The 27,104-nt window shown below is 40.7% G+C and overlaps 2 protein-coding genes across 3 annotated transcripts in view; one reads left to right on the top strand and one right to left on the bottom strand.

Annotated features, from left to right (window-relative positions):
- Nucleotides 1-22,501, top strand: part of LOC306788256 (glucocorticoid receptor-like) — a 55,759-nt gene extending 33,258 nt beyond the window's left edge. For both annotated transcript variants that reach the window (XM_079283698.1, XM_079283697.1), the window contains exons 3-10: nt 5,047-5,216; nt 6,306-6,332; nt 9,499-9,615; nt 11,656-11,898; nt 13,815-13,959; nt 16,381-16,511; nt 17,870-18,027; nt 18,499-22,501. In XM_079283698.1, coding sequence (XP_079139824.1) covers nt 5,047-5,216; nt 6,306-6,332; nt 9,499-9,615; nt 11,656-11,898; nt 13,815-13,959; nt 16,381-16,511; nt 17,870-18,027; nt 18,499-18,651 — 1,144 coding nt within the window. In that variant the 3' untranslated portion in view covers nt 18,652-22,501. The remainder of the gene's footprint in view (nt 1-5,046; nt 5,217-6,305; nt 6,333-9,498; nt 9,616-11,655; nt 11,899-13,814; nt 13,960-16,380; nt 16,512-17,869; nt 18,028-18,498) is intronic.
- A 1,068-nt stretch (nt 22,502-23,569) lies between these two features.
- Nucleotides 23,570-27,104, bottom strand: part of LOC306787618 (rho GTPase-activating protein 26-like) — a 63,486-nt gene continuing 59,951 nt past the window's right edge. The window contains exon 24 of the mRNA XM_079282809.1: nt 23,570-25,388. Within this exon, the coding sequence (XP_079138935.1) occupies nt 25,300-25,388 (89 nt within the window). The 3' untranslated portion in view covers nt 23,570-25,299. The remainder of the gene's footprint in view (nt 25,389-27,104) is intronic.

The following is a 27,104-nucleotide window of genomic DNA, read 5'->3' as shown; positions in this document are numbered from 1 at the left end:
AAAAAAAAAGAAGCAACAGAGCCTTTTAAGCCTTCATAGCCGCATAAGAATCGGACCAATGAGAGAACAGTTTGCTCGCGCGTGGCATTTGTTTACAAGATTTAGTCCGCTGTTAAATGTTGCAGTGTGAACACAAACCAAACAAAGGAGCAACTGCACCAAAGCAAACGAACTGAAGGTGTGAAAACGCCCTGAAACACTGCAACAAAGTTTCAATAACTTTCAGTGACACAAGGCGTCACTTTTAAAGAGCAATACGGATGCGAGCACACACGCACAGGCTCAGAGGCAGATTATCACATTTAATTTACAATCAATGACCGACTAATGTAGCCAGGATGTCTTCGGACAAAGCATCGATGCGGCGACACAGTGTTGTTGGACACCGGGATCATGTCCAACTTTTTTGCTTCTTTCTCTCCAATCATACATTCCACCATCTCTCTGGCAGCTGGCAAGGTCACGTCTTCGGCGATTGTGTGCGGTAGCCCCTTTCTCGCTATTCTGTAACCAGATATGAAACCCGTAGTGCGTCATTTATAGACCAACACATGAATGAGACTGCAGTTGTTTTTGGCTGTTTTGTAACTCCTCCAATTTCGATATTAAACTATGTAAGGGGCTTTTGACTTGCACTTTGGCATGCTTGGTGTTCAGGTGGCGACGTAAATAAGAGCTTCAGACTGTTAGCCAGAACCTCACTGCACACCACGCACTGTGGCTTTGGGGAATCTGCGTTGCCAATCCAAGTGAAGCCCAGACACAGATACTTTTCATCATATTTCCTCTTTTTTTCCCCAGTCTGCGCCGTCTCATCTTCCTCTGACTCTGGCTTGATTTCTTCTCCCGGTCTCTCCTCAACGCACCTCTCCGTTCCCCTCGCCTCCGATTCCTCTCTCTCTCTCTGTCCCTCTCCTCTTTTACGACTGATAGCTTCAGATGTCCCACCTGACAGTTTTTAAATTAAAATTACATTTTTTTTTATATTTAATATTATTACACCATCAGACCGCCATTACACTTTTCCTCTCGCGCACCCCCTAGAGGCAGCTCGCGCACCCCCAGGGGTGCGCGAGCACCCCACTTTGGGAATCCCTGGTATACAGTATTACAAAATAACTGTATTGCATTTATTTTGTCACATTTTAAATAATTGATTTGCCACATTTGAGTTCAGACTTGGATCACACGTGGTTTATATGACAGCATATTATATCACAGCATGTAAACTGATTGTGTTTTGTAATACAACATGATACCAACATGAAAATCAAAACTATTCTGCTGAGATAAATGTGCATGGAATATAAAATGTTATTGTTTTTCTTACTTTCTACTGACTCAGGTTTTCTCAGTGCTGTCTGGACTGCAAGTTTATAACTACAAACAATAGATTGCCATAACAATAACAAACAAACAACAGCTGTGTTGGTCATCAAAAGTGCTGCAAAACTAGGTTAGGAAAGACGATATGTATATTCTAACTTCATCCATTTGTTTTAAATAACATTTTTGACTCTATAATGATATGCATCAATAAAAGCAAGTTTATAAACCACACTGCTAACATTAGTTTCCCCAAATGTGTTTGGCCAAGTTAGTCAGTTTCCTATTTGGGTCAAGCCTCAGCTCTGTGACTGTTCTCATGTTCAACATCACTTGGCCCGTCTCATACTTTGTGCTCCCACACATCGGCCCAAAAAAAGCTTTGATCTTGATGGAAAAAACCAATCCTCTCATCGGTTCCCACTGTAGTCGCTGTTCTACGATTCCCCAGTGACCACAGCAAGTCAACCCACTTCAGACTGTCTCCGTCTGGAGCTGCTACAGGCACTTCATTTGTTGTGGACTTTCATTAACGCGTTTCCACTTCCTCATCGTGTAACGTTATGTTATTAAGAAAATGTGTAATACATTTATAACTTGTCTAGATGCCCTGGTTTGATTTTATTCTGACCTAAGTTAAATGAACAGTTGGCAAGCTCATGAATAAAATAAAGTGGAATTTAATGTACAATGGAGGCAGTGTCTGATTTCAAACGGGCTCGTTGGGGAGAAATGTCAAAATTGGATTTGTAGTTGTGCATTGTACACTTTTTTGCCTAGAGATGGAGAGGATTGGGCATTCTTTAAAAAAAATCCTGCAGCACACACGGCCTGTTACAGCAGGATATACTTTCTTGTTTTTGATCTGAAGTCTTGTTGGCCTCTTGATGTTTCTGCACAACCTCTCAGTGTTGACACTGAGAGGAACCACTCGGTGTGTTCCTGTGTTCACACACAGGAAGAGGTGTTTGTAGGCAGAAGTAAAATAGCCAGCGAAATGATTGGTGTTATGCCTCAGAGTGTAAACACTGTTCAGCGTGATTTTTGTTACATTTGTCATTTTTAACACCCGGTGCTTAACTGGTACAACCAATTCTGTACAGTGACACACACGGTCGGGTTTTCATCACCTTTGGGGACATTACATTGACTTATTCATATCCTCACAACTGTGGGACTGTGTAGTCAGATATATGTACCCACAAGACGCTGGAGGGTTGTAAGTGTTTAATTCAACCACCACGCTGTGCTTCTTTACATTACCAGCGTTTTCAATCATGACTGAACAGAACAGAATTGTATATCATGCAACATTTAGCTCCCCAATCACTTCAAAGTATCAAAAATGGAACCTCTCCCGCTCCCGTGGCTGAGCATTCCCATAAGAGCCCTCACAGGACAAGCGCTGCCCCGTAATTAGTGTGCACGGCAGCTTCACTGGAATCCAGTCATCGCGGCTTTAAGCTCACAAGTAATGCGAGCGCCAGAAAGATGATGAGCACATAGCAGTCCACCATACCCCTCATACAGGAGGATCAAACAGGGCCGTTTCTGTTAACACCGTGCTACTGTCGGACTGTCGATCCAATTGTAAGACCAGTACATATGAGTACGCATCTGCCAATCTGAACAGATCTTTGGTTTTTTGAGGTTCATTTGAAGTTGAGTTGATCTTAATGTGTTTTCGCATCAATGCAAATCCACATATGCATCATTGTGAGGGTCAGGCTCCCTCTTACAGACTGTGAACAAGCTCCCTCCTCTATCGTCACTACTTATAAATCTGAACTCTCTTTTCCCATTTTCTTTGTGACTAATGGGGGCCCACAATTATTTTTAAATTGGTCCAGTATTGAGTGAGAACGCTGCGGCCGCTTAAGGGGCTGCAATGTAATTGCTCCAGGCAATTCTGCACCATCAATATATATATGTCCACTTTAAGTGCTTGTCTTTGCCACTGACTGGCACAGATTGTTATTACAAGTGTCCAAGAACATTATGGAAAGGACACTCCAGAGAAATATGTTTTTCTGAACCGTCCGTTTGATCTGGTCTGATTTGTTATTGCGTCTTCTGACTTATTGCGGGAAGACAACGGTGGAAACGTGAGACAGTTGGAGAGAGGAGGGCCGACGCTGTCAGAGTACGGAAAGCGTAGCTTAGTGTTCAATGTCATGTCTAAACTGGCTTTATCTGATTCTAACAATGTGGGTGCGTCGCGAGATTTAAGAACGAGACTTCTCGGACTGAACAGACGGACTAGATCAAGGGAAAGGTGAAGAAAAACATGGCGAAATAGGGTCCAGGTTCAAAATACCAAAGTTACCCTTTAAGCCATCTGCGAAACAGTGTGATTGATTGTGTTGATGTTTTCCAGACGACTGCCAAAGGTTAAGCTGGCACCACTTTCTGAATTCCGCCACTATTTCAAACGATCTGACTGTGTTGGGAACGATGTGAATGAATGAGCTATGGCTAAACTTCTTCGCTGGAGGTCTTCCAAGATACACCACCTCTACTCATACTTGGTCGCGGTCCAAATTACATGAGCGAGTGTCGTCTGTCCGCTGACCATGACGCTCTGACCGCTGTGAATTTGGGTCGTGCTTGTTTGGGGAGATAGGCCGGGATGGCTCCTGGTCTTTGAGACTGACGCTCACAAGTTGTATTTATTTACTCTCCACTCCCGTCTGGCAGACATGGCTCTGTAACTTTAATGCCATGGACAGAACACGGGTGGGAACAACGCTTGGAGCGTCATGATACAGAATGGGCACCGAGATATCTATAGGCCTGAATGCAGAGTCATTATCAGACGTAGCGAGCCAACTCTGGTGCGTGATCCTAATGTACATTCCAATGACTGTGCAGCCAAAACAAACAGACTTAAGCCCTTCTAATGCTGTTAAATTCCTGTCGTGGATTACACAGCAGTGTCAGTCTAACACTAGTTTGAAGCCTTTTTGGCCACACAACCCCGCCCCCTCAAACCTGACATACTCCCAGCGCACATGCTGGCACTTTGCCTGCAAAACACCTCGTCGAGCAGTTAATGCGGTTCGTGTGTCTCGGTTACTTTAAGGCTAATTATAGACAGTCGAGAATAATAACAACTATGTGTGAGTGTGGACAAGTTTCTCAAGAGATTCAAACAAGGCTTTAATGTGTCTCGTGGGTGAGATTTAGAGCTCAGTTGCATCAGGGAGCCCTCGATGGGCTTCATTGGGTTTGACTTAATTGCTTACACATTGAGCAATAATGAGAAAACGATCAGTTCGCACATCAAAATTAACAACATTATCATTTTGCTGTACTACAGAAAAAAAAAAGTTCCTGTTATTTGCCTGTTTGGTGTGTTTTTTCGGAACCAATGTACCAATGTACAGTACTCAAAGTACTTAAAGTATTATATTATAATACTTTAAGCAATACCACCATCGTTTTGTCCCTTCTCCAGATCGCCACAGGAAAACACATCGATCAGAGAAAACAGCAGCACAATCGAAGCGTTAATCTGTTTTTAGTTCACATATTTCCCTTTCAGTCTACTGGATTTGTCCACAGCGTTTTCATATTACCTAGCAACAGCAGAACATACCAATGAGGCTGCTCATAAACCAGCCCTCAGCAGCCTGCTTTGGATTTATAACAAACATCTTTGCTGCTCACTCGTCTTTACATATTTCTCTCTCTCACTCTGTCTCTCTGTATGCATTTCAGCTCATCACCGAGAGCGGGAGAGACTGTCGGTTCCGCGGTGTCGGGCCAATCCAAGCCCGGCGGACAGACGCACAAGATCTGCCTGGTGTGTTCGGACGAGGCCTCAGGATGCCACTATGGGGTTGTAACCTGCGGCAGCTGCAAGGTGTTCTTCAAGAGGGCCGTCGAAGGTTGGTCTCACTCACTCAGTCGGACATGACGCATGGTTTTATATTTCAATGATCGTATTTACGTAGAGTGTATATTTCATTTTTAGAAAGCGTTCTCATTTAAACCTTTTTTTTGTGTTGAACCAATGACTTCAATTGAATTCAATTGAACACGTTTGAACCAATGAGTTGTGGACACATCTACAGCAGGCTGTCATCTCATTTGCATATTCATGTTTGTGTATTCTATATTATGCAGCCACAACCTCGTACAAGTGCACCTAATAGCAACGGTTAGCATCCATTACCTTTGTACATTTTGTCCCAAAGACTCGTTTATTTGAGTTGCATATAATCAGCTGTTGAAGCTGTTGCACAACAATGAAACATCTCTTCTGTTCCTCTATCCTAGGCACCAGCAAATTTAATTATTTCCCAAATACCAAGAGTGGACTAGTAGGGTGTTAGCTGTTGGCCTTTATATGACCATGTGATGTTCATGCATTTTTGGGGGTTTGAGTCTTTACCTTGTACCGCCTCCTCTTCTCTTGCGCTTCCTGTTTGTCCTGTCCCAAAGTGGGGATGATTTACAAGTAATTATAACAAAAAAAAGAGGAAAAGGCCGACTCCAATAATATTCCGTTCATGATACCCTTGCGATTAACATCGTGTTGCCTTACAGCGGACTAGTATTGTAATGAGCTTGGCTTCATAAGCGTTTCACATCTTTTAATACAGTATTCGGTTCTGGTCTCGGGCAATTTGTGCATCAGGAAACTTGTCTCGAGTCTAATTGCCTTGACAAAATCTTAAAAAGGGAGGGGCAGGAATGCATCTGACAAACAGAGTTATTTTTGTTATTGTGTTTCTGCAATGCATTCCATTTCCCACTGCTTCTCTCTGCTTCTGGTTCTCCTTTTCCTGACTTCCTGAAGCTGTCTCTACAGATGTGTAGTTAGTTTGAAAAGGTTTTCTGAGGAGTGTCTTTCTGTCAATTGATTATTGCATTCATCAACAATGCCTAGGAGAACAATACTGAGAAAGTTACATCTGTTGTTTGTGTTTCTTCTCCCCCCTCTCCATTCTCCGGTCGTTGTCTCTATGGTGAAGGATGGAGAGCACGACAAAACACAGATGGTAAATAAATGCACTTTTAATCATGTATCAATTAATAATTATGAAAATGATGATGACGGTAATACTTTCTCCCTTGATTGCTCATGTCCCTGTATCCCTTCAGCAATGAAATATGACCAATCTGCTCAGACACATGCGCAGCCTCTTCTGCCAACTATCTGTTAATGCATGCAAATGTTCTGATGTGGTTCAAGTCAGTGAGTGATTTTGTGCTCTTCCATGTCTGCTTGGAATGCTCCCCATGATCCTCGCAGGTGGTAGGTCCAATAATTGCAATCACAATCTGTTTCTAATTCGGCCTTTTATTTTCTCTTGACCCGCATAAACCTCATGAGATCTGATGTCAAAAATCTACTTTTTTGTTTCTTTGTGGTGGTCATATGGTGTTTTATTTACTCTGTGTGTTTCATTGCTCCGACTGATACAACCTTCAACACTCAACAGATCAAAGCTGACTAGCACTTTTAATGCGTGGACCATGTTTGATTAATTTGCATGCAACTCTGTTGCTATGTCTCATGGCACCACAGACTGGAGATATTGTATTTATTTTTGTGTTATTTATGTGTTAATGAGGATGCAAATCACGGATTTTGACATCAGAATGTCATTTAATGGTTTTGGTTAATTATCATGGACATTTGCGTTCTTACTTCCTTTAAACCGTCAGATGAATTAACCACTAATAGTTACTTAATTGAAAGGAACTGGTCAGGTTCAAATTGCACCTACTTGCTGTGCTAACCGCTACATGCTACATGTTGCTAGTGTTGGCTACAAACCAGCCTGAGGCTTCACCGACCCGTTCTGAAAGGTGCTGCCAGGCCCTTGTTAACAGATCAGGGCAGGATAAGGGAGCAAGGGCGTCAGTGTGATTCAGCTGGCACTTTTGACACTGCAGATGGCTTTTTTTTACGCCATTGTTCGCAATGGTATCAGGGAAAGGCTGCAACTGGCAGCCCGCAAGCCGCTGTCATGTCTTCACACCACCAGCCCTGCAGAGTCATTTCCAGTCTATGTGAAATATGATCACTTGTCAGTTTCAAAGGTGTTTATTACTGTGATTTTGATAAATGTCCAGAGACATTTGCAGAATGCATTTTGCTCCAGCCACCAACAACACAGGGCGCTTCTGTTCTGAAGCGTCATTAAGCTGAGCTAATCATTTGCTTGATGTCCCAGATTCTGTGTTTGCTGGTGCTCATAGTACATGCATTTGGTCTGCTGTATTAGCCTCAGTATTCACTCACTTGTGAGCAAACAGGAGGAGGGAAAAAATAATGTAAAGCACTGCATGATAAAGGACAATTGATTATGATTAAATGTCTGAACAGTGATTGCTCTTACTTTGCTCTTACTTAACACCAATGATTGCCAGTGCTTAAGAACCGTGGTGAATCTAGAATCCATGGCCAAAATAATCTTGTGGTTATTTTGATGATTGCCTTCACAAGACAGTTTTATGGAACATATTTGTAGACAGTGTTCAAAACTGGTTTGAAATTATTAAAAGGAGCATGAAGGATTTTCCTAATACAAAGGCTGTTCTTAATTCTTTATGAATAATATCATTTGAATGTGTAGCACAATGTTTTGCGATCATGTCCATGCACCCCTCGGAAGTAGTGACGCAGGAATACCAACACACACACTGTGTAGTATTATTCTATTATATAGTGCCAGCAGCGATATTGAATGCCCTTTAGTTCAAAAAAAGCATCAAACAAATCGTTCAAAGACCAGTAACCATGCGTATGGTCCCAAAGGGCATTTCGGCAAGGCACTGTTGACTTTGTTTAAGGTCTTGTTTCAGCCAACGATGTTTTTTTGTTTTTTTGAGGTCATGCAGAAACTTCTCAGTGTGTGTGTGTGTACAATAAATGAAGGGTTGCTGGAAAGTGGCAGAGGCAGAGCAAGCACATATCGTATGATCCACTATGATGATCTCTGCATCGATTTACAATATCGTGCCAAGTTTCACAGATATGAAAGTCTGCACATTGCAAGGTTTCCATGCCGTTATTTATTGCATCCTCTGCTTCTAGCACTCATGGCTATGTAGACCTGCTCTATAATGAGTAATGCTATTATTCCAGAAGCTACTAATGGGCAGGCCTTTCACCTTTACTTCTCCATATCTACAGTAATTGGCGATGGGGGAGTATACCGGTACTATAATTTAGTCATCCAGTCATGCATAAGGGGCATACGCTCTTTAGTAAGTGGTGCTCTTGAACTCACCATTTTTCAGTGGAAGAATGAGACTCATATGTGACTCCTGCGATATGACTGTGTTTTTCCGTCTTAGAGCTTGAGCTGAAAAAGTTGAATACAGTTCAACTTTAAGTTGGAATCACCGCGCACTCTGAAATCCGACCGTTTGTTTTTATCTTTTTGTGATAGCATCTCAACTCTTTCTCTGCACTTTTGCGACTTGCGTGCGTCGTCACTGTGCCCCATGTTTCCCTGTCAGACCGAGATCTAACTTTTTTTTTTTAGAATCCAATAGTATAATGCCATTCTAAATCGCTTCCTACGCTTTGTTTTCCACTGCAAAGTCAACCGCACATGTGAACTTTGTTGGGTTAGTGACTTATCGACCACGTCAGCGGTGATTCTAGTTAATTTTGGCAGTTGGATTTCATAGAATGACTCACACTGAAACTTAGAAAGATGACCATGGCATGCTTGGCATGATGTGCATGGCACATCCCCTGATTGATTTTATCTATTTGAGATTTAGCATGTATTAGTATGCACTGAAAAGAATGAACTGTTGCTGGAACGGTAACATTCATGTGACGTTCCTCAGGCTCTGCGACACAAGTATACTGTATGTGATACAAGCAAGACACTGTTGCACTGAAGCACAGGCTACTGCTATTGAACTGCAGTCGACGGTATTTCTTGGGGACTCGGTCTGGTTGTTGGGAAAGAGCTCTGTACATTTTCATGGCTTGCGCCATGTTTTTCAAGTGCAGACTTGAGAAAGTGAAGCTGTCGACACCAGAGGAATGCCACAGGCTTGTCAGGCTTACTGTAGAATCAGCAGGTGGTTAGTGTGGTAATAATACATACAGGCCAGGCTAATCCTTCTCAAACCTTCTTAGCTTGCTAATATGTCTCCCTTTTCCACCTTCTCTTCTTGTCCCTCTCCTCTTTACAGGTCAGCACAACTACCTGTGTGCAGGGAGAAATGACTGCATCATTGACAAGATCCGCAGGAAGAACTGTCCAGCCTGCCGCTTCAGGAAATGTCTTAAAGCCGGAATGAACTTGGAAGGTAAACAGTCTGACCCCTCTGTTGCAACCTATGAACAGAAGTGACCATATGGACTGCGGAGGAGTGACTTAGAGACAACATATATACGACTCCGGTAGCAAAATGTCAATCACAAGGTAGCCACGCCCTGAAGCATACCCTGCTTTATTGTCTATTTAACTCTAAGCGGGACCATCATTTACAAATTGGACATCATGCTGTATTGAAGAAGACTTGAGACTCGTGATTGAAACCATAAACTCATGTTCACAATGTGTTCTGAGGTTATTTTCTCATCGACTTCTATACAATCTGACTTCTGTTTGCGACCAGTGGAGTCACCCCCTGATGGCCAGTAGAGAGAGCGCACGCTTAAGGAACAGGATGAGAACTTTTTTTTTTTTTTTTTTTTTTTTCTGTGTCTTTAAGTCGTAGCTTGTTGAATTTCCCCATTAATTGAGTGTCATGTCACTGCCACCCACTCTTTCCACGAGGGCCTCCAGTATGTCTGGTTTCCACTTAAACCACCATCGCCCAAGTTAATGGAAAATGTCCAAGTCACATTCGTTTGAATGTGTCATGTCACCACACCTGCTGCTAAAATGATTGTCTGATAAAATTGCTTAGAATCATGGTTGTAGCTCAGCATGTGTAAAGTGCACTGACTTGCACTTAATTATAATATACATTCTAAGAATACTCTCATAACTCTACTTCTGATTACTTTAAGTTAATTGTAGTTATCTCTTATTGTAGCTTTCCAACTATGATGAAACTAAAGTCTTATATAACAGACATTAATCAAGCAATATAATGTCTATTATATCGTTACTGGCACAAGATTGACTTTAAATACGCTGTCTGTTCTTAGACTTCTCAGTGAGTCTAATCATGATTTTTTTTCTGAAAGCTGTATTTCTTTTTTCCAAAGTGCCCTAAGGGTTTTTGTTGCAGAAGAAATTGTTAGAAACTGTAGTTTTTCATGCGTTATTGATTATTCTAAAAGTAGTTTTGAGTCGTATGCCGGTATAGTAACATGGCAGCCTCAACATGAAATAAACAAGCCAGCCAAGTGCATCAGATTACAGACATTGAATAATATATTTATATGTGGAGGGGGGAAAAAAATCATTCTTACAAACATTAAATATGGATGAGCCTTTTGCCATTGCTTTCAACATACATCCTTAAATCAACATGGATGGTAACAGTCGTCTGGTTAGTCACAAATACTGCATACATGTCTGAAAGACACTTTCTCTGATATTTTCCTCTTTTAGGGATTTTAGAAAGTCAAAATAAAAGATGTTGAAAGTGAAGATATTGCCTCTAGTACAACTTTTGTCTTCTCAAGGAAAGCCTGGAAAGTGAGCACAGATATTCCCAGATGCGACAGCAACAATTCTGAAATTGACAATTTTCTTCAGAGGACCTTGAAAATCTCTGAAAAGTCTTGACTTTTATGTTCATTTCTTAGACATTTTGCGCCACCTCCTCGCACACACATTGATCGATGCTTAAACCACACTGCACAAACCACATCCACAGGCCACAGCCTGCTTAAGTGCTTGGAATTTGGCTGTTGCATTATTTCAGCCGATGCTTCCTTTGGGGCATGAATTTGCCGTCGGTGTTGTGAGATTACCTGTGAACAGTGCAGTCAAGACGGAGGTGAAAGTATCTCCGTATAGGGAGAGACGGAATAACAGGGAGAGGGATTTGATGGACGTCAACGCATCGGCAGACAGACTCCCACCAGAGAGGCTCTTAGTTGCCATAGAAACGCCGGGAGAGGAAATTAAACAGAGGTGGAGAGAGTAGGAAAAAAACATGTTTTTTCATGGCACCCTCTCCACCCCTCGCATGTTTTGCACATTTAGTGGGAGAAAATGTCAAAACGATGCACAGGTAGTCACAGTGTAGACTCACTGTTATAACAATATAAACTACACTTTCATTTTGTCAATTTAGCTAAACAACAAAAGGTATTATAATGACTCACTTCTCACTAATTCCCTTTATCATCTTTCCTTCCCTTCTTTTTCCCGCCGCGTCCCCCAGCGAGGAAAAACAAGAAGCTGACCAAGCTGAAAGTTCCCACCATGCCCGTTCCAGTCATCCCCAGGCCCATGCCCCAACTCGTGCCCACGATGCTGTCTGTGCTCAAGGCCATCGAGCCGGAGGTCATCTACTCGGGCTACGACAGCACTCTGCCCGACACCTCCTCGCGGCTCATGACCACTCTCAACAGGCTCGGGGGACAGCAGGTCATCTCTGCAGTCAAGTGGGCAAAGTCACTGCCAGGTAATGAAGCGCTCCTTGCCGTGTGTTACTTTAGACGGATATCACTGCTCAAGTGTGTCACTGGGAGTGTTTCCAGCTTGTTATTGAGACTAATGTGGAGTGAAGTGGGCCAAGTCACTGATGGAAGATGAAGTCATGTGTTACTTTTACTAAGCTGGTAGAGGGAATTACATCATTTCTATCTCAAATGGAAAGTTTGCCGTTTGATTACTAGACGTTTAGTACACAGTTGCATGGCTCACCCACCTCTCTTTTCACCTTCTCTACCTGGGAACGTTGGCATTGGCAGTGGGAATACCATGATGGTGAATAGTTTAATCAACAATAATGTGTCACATTTTAATTGTTATGTGTGAGTCAAATCTAAATGAACGTAACGGTAACATTGCTCTATCAGGTTAATGTAGTACTGCCTAACAGTACATTTTGCCCCCAGTGTATTTTGCTTCTGACCGTGAGTAGCCGGTTACTTATTTGAATTGGTGCAGTGGTGGCAACAGTGGATGTATTTAACTTAAAGTCAATTGAATGAAACTGTAACGTGGTTGAGGAACAGTCTCAATTTAATACTGATGCCTCTATATGACTTCATAAGTAAACGAGACCATTACTTCTACATTAATCACTCTCAAGGCTTGCCATTGGTGCCGCTGGGTGGGATTACGCACAATTCAGATGAAATCATGCAGGTTCACCAGAAAATGCCTTCAGCTCAGACTCCAGGACTGCGCAGAGCAGACAGTCGGACCCTGCTGCAGTAAAGAGGTTTTCTAAAGGGACTCTGCTGCTCGGAAACACGGCCGCTTTTTTCCCACAGGGACCACCAATATCAAAATGAAAGTTCCTTGTAGTATTTTTAAGACTGTACACATTGTTTTTTTCTGCATGATTCCTCTTGGCAGTGGAACCAGAGAAGAACAGATTATCAGCAACCATCTGACAAACATCTGTAATGGCTGAATCCGTAATTACAGATTGAACCGGTTTATGAAAGAAACCCAACCTCTCCAGAGTACTTTGATCAAGTCATGACCAAAGATATCTTTTTGAATGTACATACATATGATGTTAAAGGAGATGTTTCTACAGCATCACTTTCTCTTTTTCATCTCAAAGCAAGTCCGATTACTACATTCATTGTGTCATCTTGACTTATTTGAGGTTAGTAGTTTTGCAAAACTTGACGTGGCAGACTATTTTACAGTTTCATCACACAGTCGCACTGTGTGGTTTTCTTTTTTGTTACTGTTGTCCCACCCAGATGACTTGCATTCCTGTTATGAACATCAAGTGCTGAGTTTGAAATGGATTTCCATGTTAGTTTCTGATCATGAGGAGGACGGCACATGACTTGATAATCGCTCCAAGTATTTTCTTGGGGACTTTCTCCTCTCACTGTAATTGTTGCTATTCAAGACATGTGATCTTAAATATTGGTCACACACCACATATGTAAGATCACAAATCTGGCTCCATTCTTTCAGTGTGTGCCTTGGGATGTCAGTCTAACTAGATCACCCTATTTTGCACTGCGAGAGCTGGCTTCTTAACTGCATTGAGCAATTACTTTTTCTCTCCTTCAATGTTTCTATATGGATTTAAAAAAACAATTTATTTATGCTCTGCTTTTTTCATAATAGAGACAGAATAGTGAATAATAATATCACTGGCAGCAACATACGCCATCACCCAAATACAGTGAATCGTTATTCTCAAGCTGCAAAAACAAATGAATCTTGCACATTTAACAATTGCTGTTGACCAACAATGTTTAAAGGCCGACTAAATGAATGAATGCTCAAATGTAATTGTCTTTTTTTTTGTTTGTGTTGTATCATGAGCTGCTTATTATGACTGTTTCTCTGTGATTTCTCTGTGTGCATGTATTTCTAACCCACTTCATCTGACGTTCCCAGGTTTCCGCAACCTGCACCTGGACGACCAGATGACGTTGCTGCAGTGCTCCTGGCTGTTCCTCATGTCCTTCAGTCTCGGTTGGAGGTCTTACGAGCAGTGCAACGGCAGCATGCTCTGCTTCGCCCCTGATCTCGTCATCAACAAGTGCGTACTGCGGCCGGCTGTTGTGCAGTCCCGTCTTCAGCATTACCTTCTGTTAAGACAGTAACATCGGTTCACGGTTCAGCTTGTCGAGAAGAGAAGGCAGGTCATTGGCTCTAGGTGCAGTACCTACAGTATGTGCGTCATTTGGTAGTTTCTGTGTGTTAAGAATGTTGAATTGGATGAAAAGAAGCAGCCTGCGACATTATGGATTTCATAGGAAGCACATGGCTGCCTGCAATAGCGGAGTTATGAGACAGCCTGTGGTGCAGGGGATCTGAAGGCTTATTTGCCTAGCTTAACATAACAACTGGAAGCAGAGGGAAAAATGCAGCCTGGCTCTGACTATAGTTTAAAAATATACCTACAAGCACCTTCAAAGGTGACTGATTAACATGTTGTGTCTCGTTTGTTTATTATTTTCATAATTGTAAGAAGATTAGTCGTGATTTATATATGTATAGGAAAGAACCCCTCATGTTTTGTAATACACACTAAAAAAAAGCACAACCAGGAAAGCACATTCCTCAAACGGGAAGAAGAGAATACATCAATGACATGCTGAACCATTGAGTAAATAACCTTTTGTGCTGCCTTGAAGCCACAGAGAGACGGCTCAGGTATAATTGCAGTGTGTTAATTACAAAGCCACATTACTTAAAGAACCACCGGCTGCAGAAATAGATTGTGCTGTGAAAATATCTGTGCTTGCCACAGTCTCTGTGGTCCCTGGAGGTAACGGGATGAAGCAGAGGCTCGTCTCCCGGTAGCTTGTCTGTTCCTGTCGCAGACGAGTTCTAGCTTATGAGGGTCAGACTTTAAATACTTGGGGAGGTGAGACATTATCCCTATTTGTCTATTATCTCTGATATGAATTCATAAACCTCTTCACATCTTAGTGGGCTCTTGCTGATTGTCACATATTAAGAGATAAATGAGTATCTACAATGTGTGGGACAGTTAAACTGATTAGATGATCTAATGGAACCGAGATAGAATGATCATTTTGTTGTAATTCGACAACTACAGCTTCCATCGAGCAGTGGGTGTGATACAGATGTGATACAGTACCAGCATCATTTTTTTTTTTTTTTCCAAAAGCATAAATGAAACAGTCACCCATTTCCATTCAAATTTTCATATCACTTTATGCACATTCTCTGACACTTTGAGAATACAAAAGCCATTTGACATTTCCTTTTCAAAGACAAACTCTGCTCTGTATTATATATTCATGTTATATAATATTCATGTTCATTTAAATGGGAAAATGGAAAAGCATTGCGCAAATGCTTTAACGCAGCGCATTTGCATTGTCAAGTTCGAGCAACCTGTCGGTCATTTTCAGAAGGCGGGACTTAGTGCGCTGGATCTATTCGCCGACCGGAAGTGGCATTGTTTATCTGCCTGGGCAAAATGGCAGCTGCTAGGCTGGCGCAAGTGATTGCAGTTTAGCTAATCAGCTAGAGAATGATTAACCCAGTAAACGCTCATGACGGAGCAGAGCAAATACTCTGCTCTGTCACTGACATCGATCGAGATGAGGTTCTGTGTTGCGTTCGATAAAGTTCCGGTGGTTAGCCTTTCCAAGAATGACTGACAGGTTGCTGGAACTTGTATATTCTTGAATATATTGTAAAGCAGGGTTAGTCTTTGAAAAGGACATTTTCAAAATGTCAGAGAATATGCATATGAAGCTGTCTTAAAATAAAAATGGATTTTTCCATTTTTATTGACATTGTGATTTAAATGATACTTCTAAAAATGCGAAGTTCGTTTATAATCTTTATATTGCATTTTAGTTTTCAAATTTTAATTTACATTTCAATATGTCAATCGGCTTTTTCATTTTCATTTCAATATTCTCAGATAATTCCCATGATAAAAGTGAAACCTGCGAAGAGCATTTCTATTTAAATGTTCACCCAATTAATGAATAATGTTTTTAGTGTGATGTTGAATAATGTGAGGTTACATTTTCATCACAGTAATGTAGTCTGCGGAATGCTTTCATAGAGTCTCTCTCAAGGGTCACATCAAACCAGAGAGGGGTAAAAACAGATAAGGAAGGTGAAGAGGTCCTTACCGGTAACACTGCAGTTGGTCACAATGACGAGAGGGCTCTACAACCACAGGCTATGTATCAGCTGAATGTGCTGTGTGTTGATTTTAAAAGGTAGAAAGTAATGTGTGTAAATGGAAGGGAGGTGTGAAAATCCATGGGGACAGATTTCACAGTCTGGTTTTCTCCTTCACGGTTGAAGTGCGTTTGTATGAACAGGATGAGTGAAAGCGCTGTAAGTCTAATCTATATGTCTTTGCTTTCTTTCTATTGATTCCCCCTCTCACTACATGTCCGTTCTACACTTCTCCCTCACCTCTACTCTCTCCCTATGCCCTTTCTTTCCGTCTCCCTCCTCTCAGAGAGCGCATGAAGCTGCCCTTCATGACCGACCAGTGTGAGCAGATGCTTACGATCTGTAATGAGTTCGTCAGGCTGCAGGTGTCCTATGACGAGTACCTGTGCATGAAGGTCCTGTTGCTGCTCAGCACAGGTAACGAAACACGCTTCCGTTTTCAAACTTCACCAACTTGCCGATTTTTCTGGGATTTCAAACACATCTCATATGTGACACTGCTGCGGCCTTTTCATTGCAATGTCAGAGGATATTGATCTACACATGCAAAACCTGCAAGTCTATTAATACAAAGGTGGATAATAACTCTTTATTACACTACAAACGAAGAGTTAAATTAGTTCATCTTTCTGCCTCTTATGCCAGTGGATGAAACACAACTTGGCTTGCTATGTAAAGGAGGTAAAATGTTCAGCAGCCCTCCCTTCTCTTACTTTCTGAAGAGGTGAAATAATAGTTATAAAATCAGTGGGGTACCAGTTCAGCTTTGTAATTACCAACCCTTAAAATCTTCAGAAAAGCTGTACACAGCATGAGAAACTTATTACTAAATCAGGCTTTCCCCCCCCCCCCCCCAATTATGTAAACTAGGAGAGCGCTCTTCCTTTCTGCCTCACTCTCAGTGAATGGCAGGGGAAAGGATGCACTTTAGAGGCGCCGTGCGCGTTACGCAGAGGAAATGACATTTCCATGCAGAGCTTGCATTTTCGTACCTGAGAGCTATTTCCATTTGTTCCCCTGAGGAACGGAAACACTAACTTGTCAGGACAACTGGTTTGAGCTGTTTTAATAATCCCTTTGCGGCATTGCATACTCTTTCGGCCAGTCACTGTGGGCTGAGCCTGGGGGATGCCAGGCACCAGACTGACGAGGAGTCTGCCATGTGTTGACATGGTCGTTATGACATCTCCATATTGATATTTTTCAGCTGTTTTCGCATTCAAAATATGCAGAGTTTGTGATTTTTACGAGGTGTGTCCAAACATAGATTCCCATCCAGCCCACACCAGTTAGGGAACACACTACGCAATAGCCTTTTAGTTCTGCATATTTTACACTGCCCACAGCGTTCTGGTTCGGAGGTATGTGCTTACATATGTGTGTGTTTAACCCGTGTCTCTTGAGGGTCCTTGTTGCGGTCCCACACAGGAAGTTTTAATGAAGTATTAATGTAGTCTTTGTGTGTTGCAGGATACAACAAAATAAAGAACAGACTAAGACATATAAGAACATCACTGATGGATTTTCAGTTTGAATTGTTCAGCTGTGCAGATGGCAGAGCAGATATAGTGTATATAATGTGTCCACGGGGTATCAAAGTAACACTATCCTGACAGGATTTTAAACATGTGATATTATGACGGGCCACTCAAAAATGTTTGTTTTTCTCCAATTTTTTTCATTACATTTTTTGAGTCACAATCCTGCCATTACCAGCTAACCTTTATATTGATGTGTCTCTTGGTGTGTGTGTGTTTGTGCGTGTGCATACACAGTACCAAAAGATGGACTGAAAAGCCAGGCGGTGTTTGACGAGATCAGGATGACGTACATCAAGGAACTGGGAAAAGCCATTGTCAAGAGAGAGGAGAACGCGAGTCAGAACTGGCAGCGTTTCTACCAGCTAACTAAGCTACTGGACTCCATGCAGGAGGTTAGAGAAACACAGGCACTCACACTGATATATACACTGCATGCTAAGTGTTTTTCCTCTTCTTGTTTCTATATAGGATTTGCTACATATAAAAAGCTATCTACACATCTGCTTTCAGATCGATAACAAGTACAAAGGCTTCCTTTTTCATACCAGCCTTGGTTTTGCTTTCATATCTTGCGGTTGAAGTGCATCAATAACTTGGAGTTCCACTGAGTTCCCTGCACCATGCTAATTAGTGCAAAAGCCTGACGAGTACACTCATAGATCCCACTAAGTGCGTCACTGTATGGTCCAGTTGAATCTGTTGCAAGCGTTCTCTGCCAATCGTCTGTACAGCCTTACATAGCAGAAGTTAAGACCTACTGTAGACCCCAGGTTGAATTAAGGTGTATCCAGCAAATTACAAAAAAAATGTTTTTTTAACATCTAATATTCTCTCACTAATCTGTCCGTCGATGTCTCCTCCAGATGGTCGAGGGTCTTCTCCAGATCTGTTTCTACACGTTTGTGAATAAAACCCTCAGTGTGGAATTCCCAGAGATGCTGGCAGAGATCATCACCAACCAGTTACCAAAATTCAAAGACGGGAGCGTCAAGCCTCTGCTGTTTCATCAGAAATGACTGCCTTAAGCTGTGAAGCAATGCCTTAAATCCCACCCTGCCCTTGTACCTTTCCGGGGCCCCAAGCTTTTGCCCTAAGCCTTTGCCTGTTCGCCTCCCCATCACTAGGATGCAATTGCTTCGTTTTCCCGGGCCCCCTTTAGGATTCTGCCACACCCCCCTCCAGGCCTCAGCCATTCAGCCTAATTTTGGAGCACAATACCTCGTCATGCCTCCCAATCTGGCACCAGGTTGGGCCAAATTAGGGTAGGACATCCAACCACCGACCTGTTGCCCTTTTTCTTGGCGACCCAAGAAGAAGTTGTCCTCCAGGGGAAACATGTTGGCTTGTGGACAGGTTGCATTTTTGCGGGAATCTATTTTTTAAATAAATTTTTCCAACGCCCCCTCACCCTTTCCTCCGTCCAGGGTCTCTGTCCTCAGGTTTCTGATGCTGTTTATTTTGTTGGCCGCCTGCCTCCAGTGTTTTATTGCTGTTTTACTGACGAGCTTACGTCTAGAAACACCTTTTCCACACCCAGTATACTGTCCACCTCGCCGGATTAGTAGCTTATTGAAGCTCCCGCCATGCTCGAGCCTACTGTTCCTCTGCTCACCTGCCCAGCTTGTCTCCGTTTGCCCTTCCCATCTCTACTGCGCAGAGAATGTAGTGAGTGTTCGCTGTATTGTGGTTTCCAGAGGACGGGTAGCAATGAAGAGGGGATAAATGAAAACACAGAACAATTTGAAACATGACATGAGAGAATCATTTTTCTTTTTCTTTTTCTTCTGGACCCAAGGACTCTTTTCAGCTGAAATGATGTGAATCAGATTAATATACATGACCAATGTAAGAAAAACAGCAGCGGGGGGAATATTCATTTGTTTTATGCAGACGCGCTTTTCTGACCACACATGCAAAAGTCACGCTTACACACAAACATTCAAAGTATTCACAGACACATTCACGCAATGAAATGTTTACACAGGGATTCTGACAAGGGAAAAACAGTGCCTTTTAGCTTTTAAAGCTCTTCATAGCCATCCTCTCTAAACCGGGTTTTTATTTTGATTTTTTTTTAATATGAATCAACCTTGACAAACACATTTTTTTCTGTTTTTGTTTTTCCATGCTGGCAATTTCGGTTTTAAATCTGAGCAGCGCTCTCTGTTCTGTTTCCTAGACATGTATGCGATCATACTTCGGTTCTAGTTTAGTTCATGGTTTCATACAACTTTACTTTAAAATGTGGTTTTATGACTTTACCTTGCCAGACTGCCCGTTCCCGCCCTAGAAATGACAGTAAAGTCAAATAGAATTTTAAAATGATGTCGTCAAATAAGGTAATTTTCTAGACAATTCTCAACTCTTTAAAAAGTGTATTAACTGACTAACTTCTTTTTTTCCCCAGACATAATTAACTTCAGCAAAAAAAAAAAAAAATTATTTGTGATAAAATACCTTTTCAAATGAAATATACCTTTTATCTCAAATTGTTTGCACAAACAGGAAGTGGTTTATTAAGATGTTGAGCTAAACATGGCTGAAAAGATAATTATATATATATATATATATATACACATACATATATATAATTTGTTTTGTATATGAGAGCTAAAAATAGAGACACCCATAATGTATGGAACCTCTGTTCTTTGCACAAGATGTCACCTCTAAAGTTGAAATATTTTTGAAAGAAGATGCAGTTTGGTCCAAATAATTTGTGAATCAAAGCTCAGGCTATGAGTGTCATCACTTCGATGTGTTCCACTAGTGCCAAATGTTAAATCAAGTTTTTGTATGTCTTTTTCCTGGAGATGTGAAAGAGTTCTTATGTGGTTTTTGAAATGTTGCTTGAGGGTGCTCATGTATGAGGAAGATATTGGTTTCAGTGTCACACCTACACCAGCTTAAAAGTATGGATCGTTATCGTCCAAGTTAAGTGTATAAGAGGCTTTTTTTTTTTTTTTCGAGATGCACAAAATATTGTATTTTTGAAATTGCAAAGCAAGCAGTAATATCCACTGCTGTCTAACAGATGGTGGTCAGCATTTGGTACATTTCTAATGTAAGACATGTTTGTACCCGCTTATGTTGTGACAAAAGCAAAACACATTGACAGTGCAGTTGTACTTTAGCTTCAGCTCTGGAAGCGCAAACATAATGCTCCTCCCCCCCCCCTTTGTAGTTCTATTTTCCTTGGTGTAACTGCTTCAAAAACATTGACCGTACAGATTTTCAGCTGTTTACTCTGAATGGTACTCCTCCACTGCAGTTGAGAGACCAGGTGGTAAGTTGAACATGGAGACCGTCTCTGGACGCATCCAAGCCGCTCGTCAGTAAGATTAATAATGTTTTATCAACCGTTCTGTCACTCACAGTAGTGTGGTTTGCTGTACAGTGCAGGCTTTAAGCTTCACAGGCTAACTCGGTCTCGCGGCCAGGCTAACTCGGTCTCGCGGCCTTGCGCGGTAAAGAACATCGGCTCGATGCTCCTCATGTCAATGTTGATTATTTTGGGAAAGATTTGACCTTCTCATTTGTTTGGGTGACTTTCGCATACAGTATTATAGTTGTTTCCAGGTGGTGGTGCCTCAGAAAACCAGCTTTAACGTTTAGATGTAACCATATCCATGCTCATTCTAAAGGGCCATAGGTGTATATAGCAGCGCCGACATATCCAGTGCAATGTAAACAGTGTCTATTATTACAAAATATTTTTACATGGCCGTAACCGCTACGCTTTTTTCTCTTTTACCTTTCAATGACATGTAAAGTCCTTTAGAAAGGGAGACAGAGAGCCATAGAAATCATGAAATAGATGAACCCTTAACAAATACTGATGCTTTTGGAGATTGATCTGTTGTGAAAAAGAAATTTAAAAAATATTTTAATGTAAAAAATGAAAAAAAAATGTTCCTGCAATTTTGAATAAATCAGCTTGATCCACTTTGATATTAATAATTTTACCCAATCCTTTTTGTACATTGAGAGAGTCAAGAAAGTAAATATTTTTGTTCCTGTTGGTTTGTGTTTGATAAAGGTAGACGTGTTGAATACATTAGGAAGTGTTAAACATGTTTGTCTTGTGAAGTAAATGTAAATTCTACGAGTCAATGGGAATGTCAATATGAATCCTCACTGTTTTAAAGTTGTAAGGAAACGAAGGAGAGGGGAGGGATGGAAGGGTCAGACGGACTGGAGGAGCTTTTTGAGTTCTATAAGTGACCGAAGCAGAAGAGAAGGAAAAAGATTTAACAAACGAAAAGAAGTATTCAAGCAGTTACATTTTAAGTAGCAATTATTATCCAACTTCTAGTATCTTTTTTTGAAAGGTATCTTTTGTAAATGTCCAGGCTTTGGATCCCGTGTATATTGCTGTGAGGATTTACTGGTCACTTTAAAATGGAAAACGTAACAAAAAAAAGTTGAGCCTCCGCGTGAAAGTAAATCTACCAGAGCGTGATGGAATTGCACTACCCTCATACTGGTTGATAGTCTATTTTGTATAAAATACAGAAAAATATTATCTTTAAAGATTAAGGGCAGATCATGTTTCACTGGTACATATGGCTTTCATTGGTCTGTTATGTTCGTATTTCAGTTATGTAATTGTAATCCAATGTAAAAACAAACAAGATATAAAATGTTTGTTTAAAAAAAACCAATAGTTTGTTTTACTTCTGTATTACACCTCTTCTGTAGTCAGTGTCGATATTTTCACCCATTTGATTAAATGTTGAATTAAGTTATCTGTGTGGTTCTTTGACATTGGATTTGACTTCGTGTTGAAAGTGGAGGTTCGGAGGAATTGATTTCTCTTTAGTTCAAACATCTTACACAATAAAGTTTCATATTTTTCAATGCTCATCTCCCGTAGTTTTATTTTTTCTCTACATTTAAGTTGTTAAAAATAGCATGGAATGTTGGATTATACTAAAGTGTAAAAAAATGGAAAATCTAAAGCAACAGTTGGTTATTTCGGGAACATTCTGATAATTGATATAAAATACAAAAATGTCATTGCATAGCACGTCGTGAAAAAGTCCCGTTATAGTATAGTCAGAAAAATGTCAGTGTAAAATGTCATTAAAGACGATGGTATGCTATGTCATCCTACATTTAAAGTATAGTGTGATAATAAGAATCTGGGTGTATTTTTGTAAGGAAAACATTTAAAAAGTCAGAGCATAGTTAAATTAAAAGTGTAGAATGTCGAATTAAGTCAAAACTAATGCTATAACATGAGTATCGACATACTAAAGACATAATATAGCATGTAAAAAAAAAGTAATATTACAGCATGTCGAAAAGTCACGTAAAAAAAAAAAAGTGTGTCGAAAAATGTCATAGAATAGAATGTCAAAATACATATTAAAAAGTCATATATAGCATGTCCAAAAATAGTCATTATAGTATGTCGAAAAAGTCATCAAAATACCTCTTAGTATATTGTATCTCAAAAGTCAGAGAATAGTAAATCTAAAAAAGTCAGTATAGTATGTCAAAAAAGTATTAAAGCATTAAAAAAATGAATTCAATTTCATGTTATAGCATGTCGAAACAAGTACAAAAAAGTCATAGTATAGCATGTCGAAATAAGTGATACAAATGTCATATGTCCAAAAAGTCATAAAAACAAAGTGGCGTGAATGTGTGAACCACATGCAAGTTGAACTGCATGGCACAATTTGACTTTTGTAGCTGCTAGTTAATCCCTTTATTTCTGTGATTCCATAGAAATAGTTTTTGTATATTTTGGTAAAAAATGTCACTGTTGTAGATGCTGGTGTGACTTATTCAACACTGCAGTCACATTAAAATACAAAGGAAACACTGCGACATGTGTATAGACATGCCATCAGAAACCCAGCTGCAGCTGTTTAACATCACTCTTTATTCTGCACAATCTTGTCAATTCACCAAAACATCTGAAAGAATATTTAAGGCTGTAGATAGACTTAAATGGTACAAAGACGAAATTATGAATGAAGTTAGTATGCTAAAAATACAAAATATAAAATTTCATAATTAAAAAAACATTATACCTTATCAAATGCTGTGTATATATTTACAACGACAATAAACACCTCAAAATGAATACAGTTCAAGATTGAGTCTTTAAGAAACTCTCATAAATAAGAAGTTCAGATATAAACAAAGTAGTCTCAATTCACATTTAAGTTTTTTTCTTTACGCTCCCATTCTTATTTTCCTGTTGAAATGCTAAAACAGTCTTTCAATACTCTGTCCTACAATCGAAAGCTTTGACGCAGATGTTCACCAAGTGGTTGAAGGAAAAAGTTCAGCTTTGATTCATGAAATGAGGACTTGAATTGGAGCCCCAAAGCAGACCAGCGTGCATAATATACATATAAGCAATTCTAATAAATGGATGTTTTCTCTTTTCTTTAAATGCCTGAGCTTTTTGAATGTCAATGTCAGATAATTACATTATTAGCATTGTCTTGCGGTTCTACATCAAAATAAATAAAAATGGAAAAGGCTGTTGTGTTGCGTCATGACGTGCGTGGAAAATGTATTTTATGTATTTTTAGTTTGTTTGCTCACTCCATGCTGTTGAAGATTAAATAATCGACAGCAAAGCTACTGATTGAATATGCACGATGGCTAAAATATGATAAATCATATGTATTTCTGAAACATCAATGGTTCGGTTGACGGGTGCTCTGTGACGGTGCAAACGTGACTCAACACCATGGAAGTGATGGATCCAATTATTTTCAACAATTAAGAAATATCCAAGCTAGAGAAGCACTTATTACTCCTACGCTGCATTGTAAACCACTGATCTGCTCATGGAGCTTGTTTGAGATGTTCCACATTTTTTGATCTGAAGGGAGAGGCACAATGGATAAGGACAAACCCAACGCTGACCTTTTGGCAAACTGTTTTCGAGGTAACCTCATCCTGAGATGATCTGCCCCGGGGCTCCTGCTGCTGAACTAGAGCTCTAAAACATTAGCCGGGTTGAGTCTTTGTCCTGGGGAATTACCGGACCGCCACAGCAAGTGCTCATGAACAAATTTACAGCCGTGCAACCAAAAAACCCAAATCATTTTAAACGCTCCGGTCCCTCAATGGGAATAGCAATCAGTCAAACAGCGCACAGTGAGGACGTGAACTAGCCAGTCCAAAGTTAAAGGCCGCTTGCTTTTCAACCTATTCCCTGTCGTCACCATCTCAACAAGAAGCTTTTCAATATCTGGCTGATAAAAAGAGGAGACTCTGGAGCAATGGCAGTGCAGTTTGAAGTAATAAATCAAGGGCTGAAAAGCCTTACATCTCAGAAATATCAACTCATTTGTACATGTGATCCCCCCCCACACCAACACCACATCCTTTCCCCCCAGGACTTGGGAAGTCTTCCACACTAACCTAGTAACAGTGGGACTCATCTTTACTTCTTTTTTTTTTCCAGTGCAATTCATGGGTCTCTCCTTCGGTCCTGGGTCATATCTATTCCATATAGTTCTGCTTTGTCCAGTTTCATTTTCCAGTCTAGTCAAGACATGAGAGGCCTCATCGACAATGGTCCAGTCCAGTATATACGATCTAATAGTTGGTTTAGTCTTGTGCAGTCAAATCTATAGTCCAGTTTGGTCAACTCCAGCCCAGTATCATGCAGTCTTTTGTTTGGCCCTGAACTATAAAAACTCCACATAGTTTTCTGGTATCAATCCCGTTCGGCCGTCCAGAGTTCCCTCCAACCAACCGGGCTCCCTGGAGACATGAACTGGAGAGAGAGAGAGAGATAGAAACATTGATTTTGTTTAAAAACATCTCAAGAAAAATATCCATAAATATGTGGGACACACACAGACGTGCATAAGCACGAGCGCAGATAGTGTGAGACAGAAAGATTGGAGGAATGTGGTTTAGGAGACAAACGGCGACAACTGAAAACAGTGCAGTCAACGTGTCAACATGTTCCTCATTATCTGAATGTTTCATATCTAATGATTGTGAGCAGACATCTCTGGCAGCAACACATCACATCAACGGCTGCTGATAAGTGTTAAATATGTGCCTGAATGAGAGACGTCGACGCCAGACATGGGTGTTTCCTACATTATCAAACATTTTCATCAGCTGCAGATGAGGGTGATAGCGAGCTACTGCAAGTACTGGAATATCATTTTGAATAAAAACGATTATGGTTATTATGGTATTATTAAAAGCTGTGATTTGCTATTGAGGAGTCTACTGAATTAATTACATCACATTAAAATTGTTAGGTAACTAAAAATCACTTGTCCTTGTCCTCTCAAAACTCTTTTATGATTAACTTATGGTGCTTCATTGGTCGGCCAGTATATACCACTGTGTGTAGCCTACGTAATGCAGTGCCAAATAAGCCACAACCCGTCTAATCTAAATGCGCTGCTTGGGTTCAATGCACTTTTGATTTTGGAAGAACATAGGTTATGTTACGTGTCTTTGACATTCCTTAAACCCGTATAAATTGTTTGTATTTTTGCCATTTTGGGCCAGAGTAAGAAGCTGTAAACACAGCATTGAATTATTATTATGGCCTTAAAAAGTTGACCTGGCCAAGTCCATCATTCACTCTTATTTCAGCTCTTTTTTGGTCTCCACCACCATCTAAGCTGCTAAATAAATCCACTGTAGCGTACAGTGGGCTTGTATGAACTACAATAACATAATGGAGCTAATTGTGTTCTGCTGTGGCGTGCAGTATATTATAATGTGCTGGGTAAAGATGCACTAAACAAGAAGACTTCTGGCAAGATATGGCCAAAAAACGGGAAGTTAAAACAGACGTTGATGCAGAAATAAATTGTGTGTTCACCACATGTTGTCCTCTCAGGGAATGTAACTCACAAATGCTGCAGACCATTCTACCAGAGTTACATGAAATAAAGACACACACACGTTTTTCATCTGTTTTTGATTTTCATGGATCCTCTTGACTTTAACAAAGTATGAATCAAACCTGTGGTATTATTCTGTATCAAAGCTAAGATAAACAGATGAATGAATTGTCTTTTAAAAGTATTCTAATGGCTCAAAAGGTTTTATGAGGCGTGAGATCTGTGGGGACAGCCGTCCTTGGTTAAGACGTGAGCGTTGAGTCCCCACGGTCACGCTTTTCAGGGTATGAGGGGGTCCAAGAGACCATGTGTCAACTAGCATGACCAAAAGAGTGCACCCTACCATTTACCCTGCAGGGCTTTAAAAGGTACCAGAACAATTAAGTTCTACGGTTATTCTGCCGAAGTGAAGTACAACCTAAATTTGTGCAAATCTGGTCTTCATTAGGAGAGTTGAGCAAAAAAAAAAGATTTGTGAGGAGATAAATGTGATTTATAGTTTGGGCCTGAGGTTGGAGTGGCTGTAATTAGACGGCAGAGGAGCCTGAGGCCGTCTGTACCGAGATTCATATGCAGATGGGACAGAAAGAAAAGAAAGGCATTAAAAAGTAGAAATA

This window comes from Melanostigma gelatinosum (assembly GCF_949748355.1).
Source record: "Melanostigma gelatinosum genome assembly, chromosome: 14".
NCBI lineage: Eukaryota > Metazoa > Chordata > Actinopteri > Perciformes > Zoarcidae > Melanostigma > Melanostigma gelatinosum.
The sequence above is the reverse complement of the archived record's forward strand: the minus strand, read 5'-3'. Positions and strand labels throughout refer to the sequence as shown.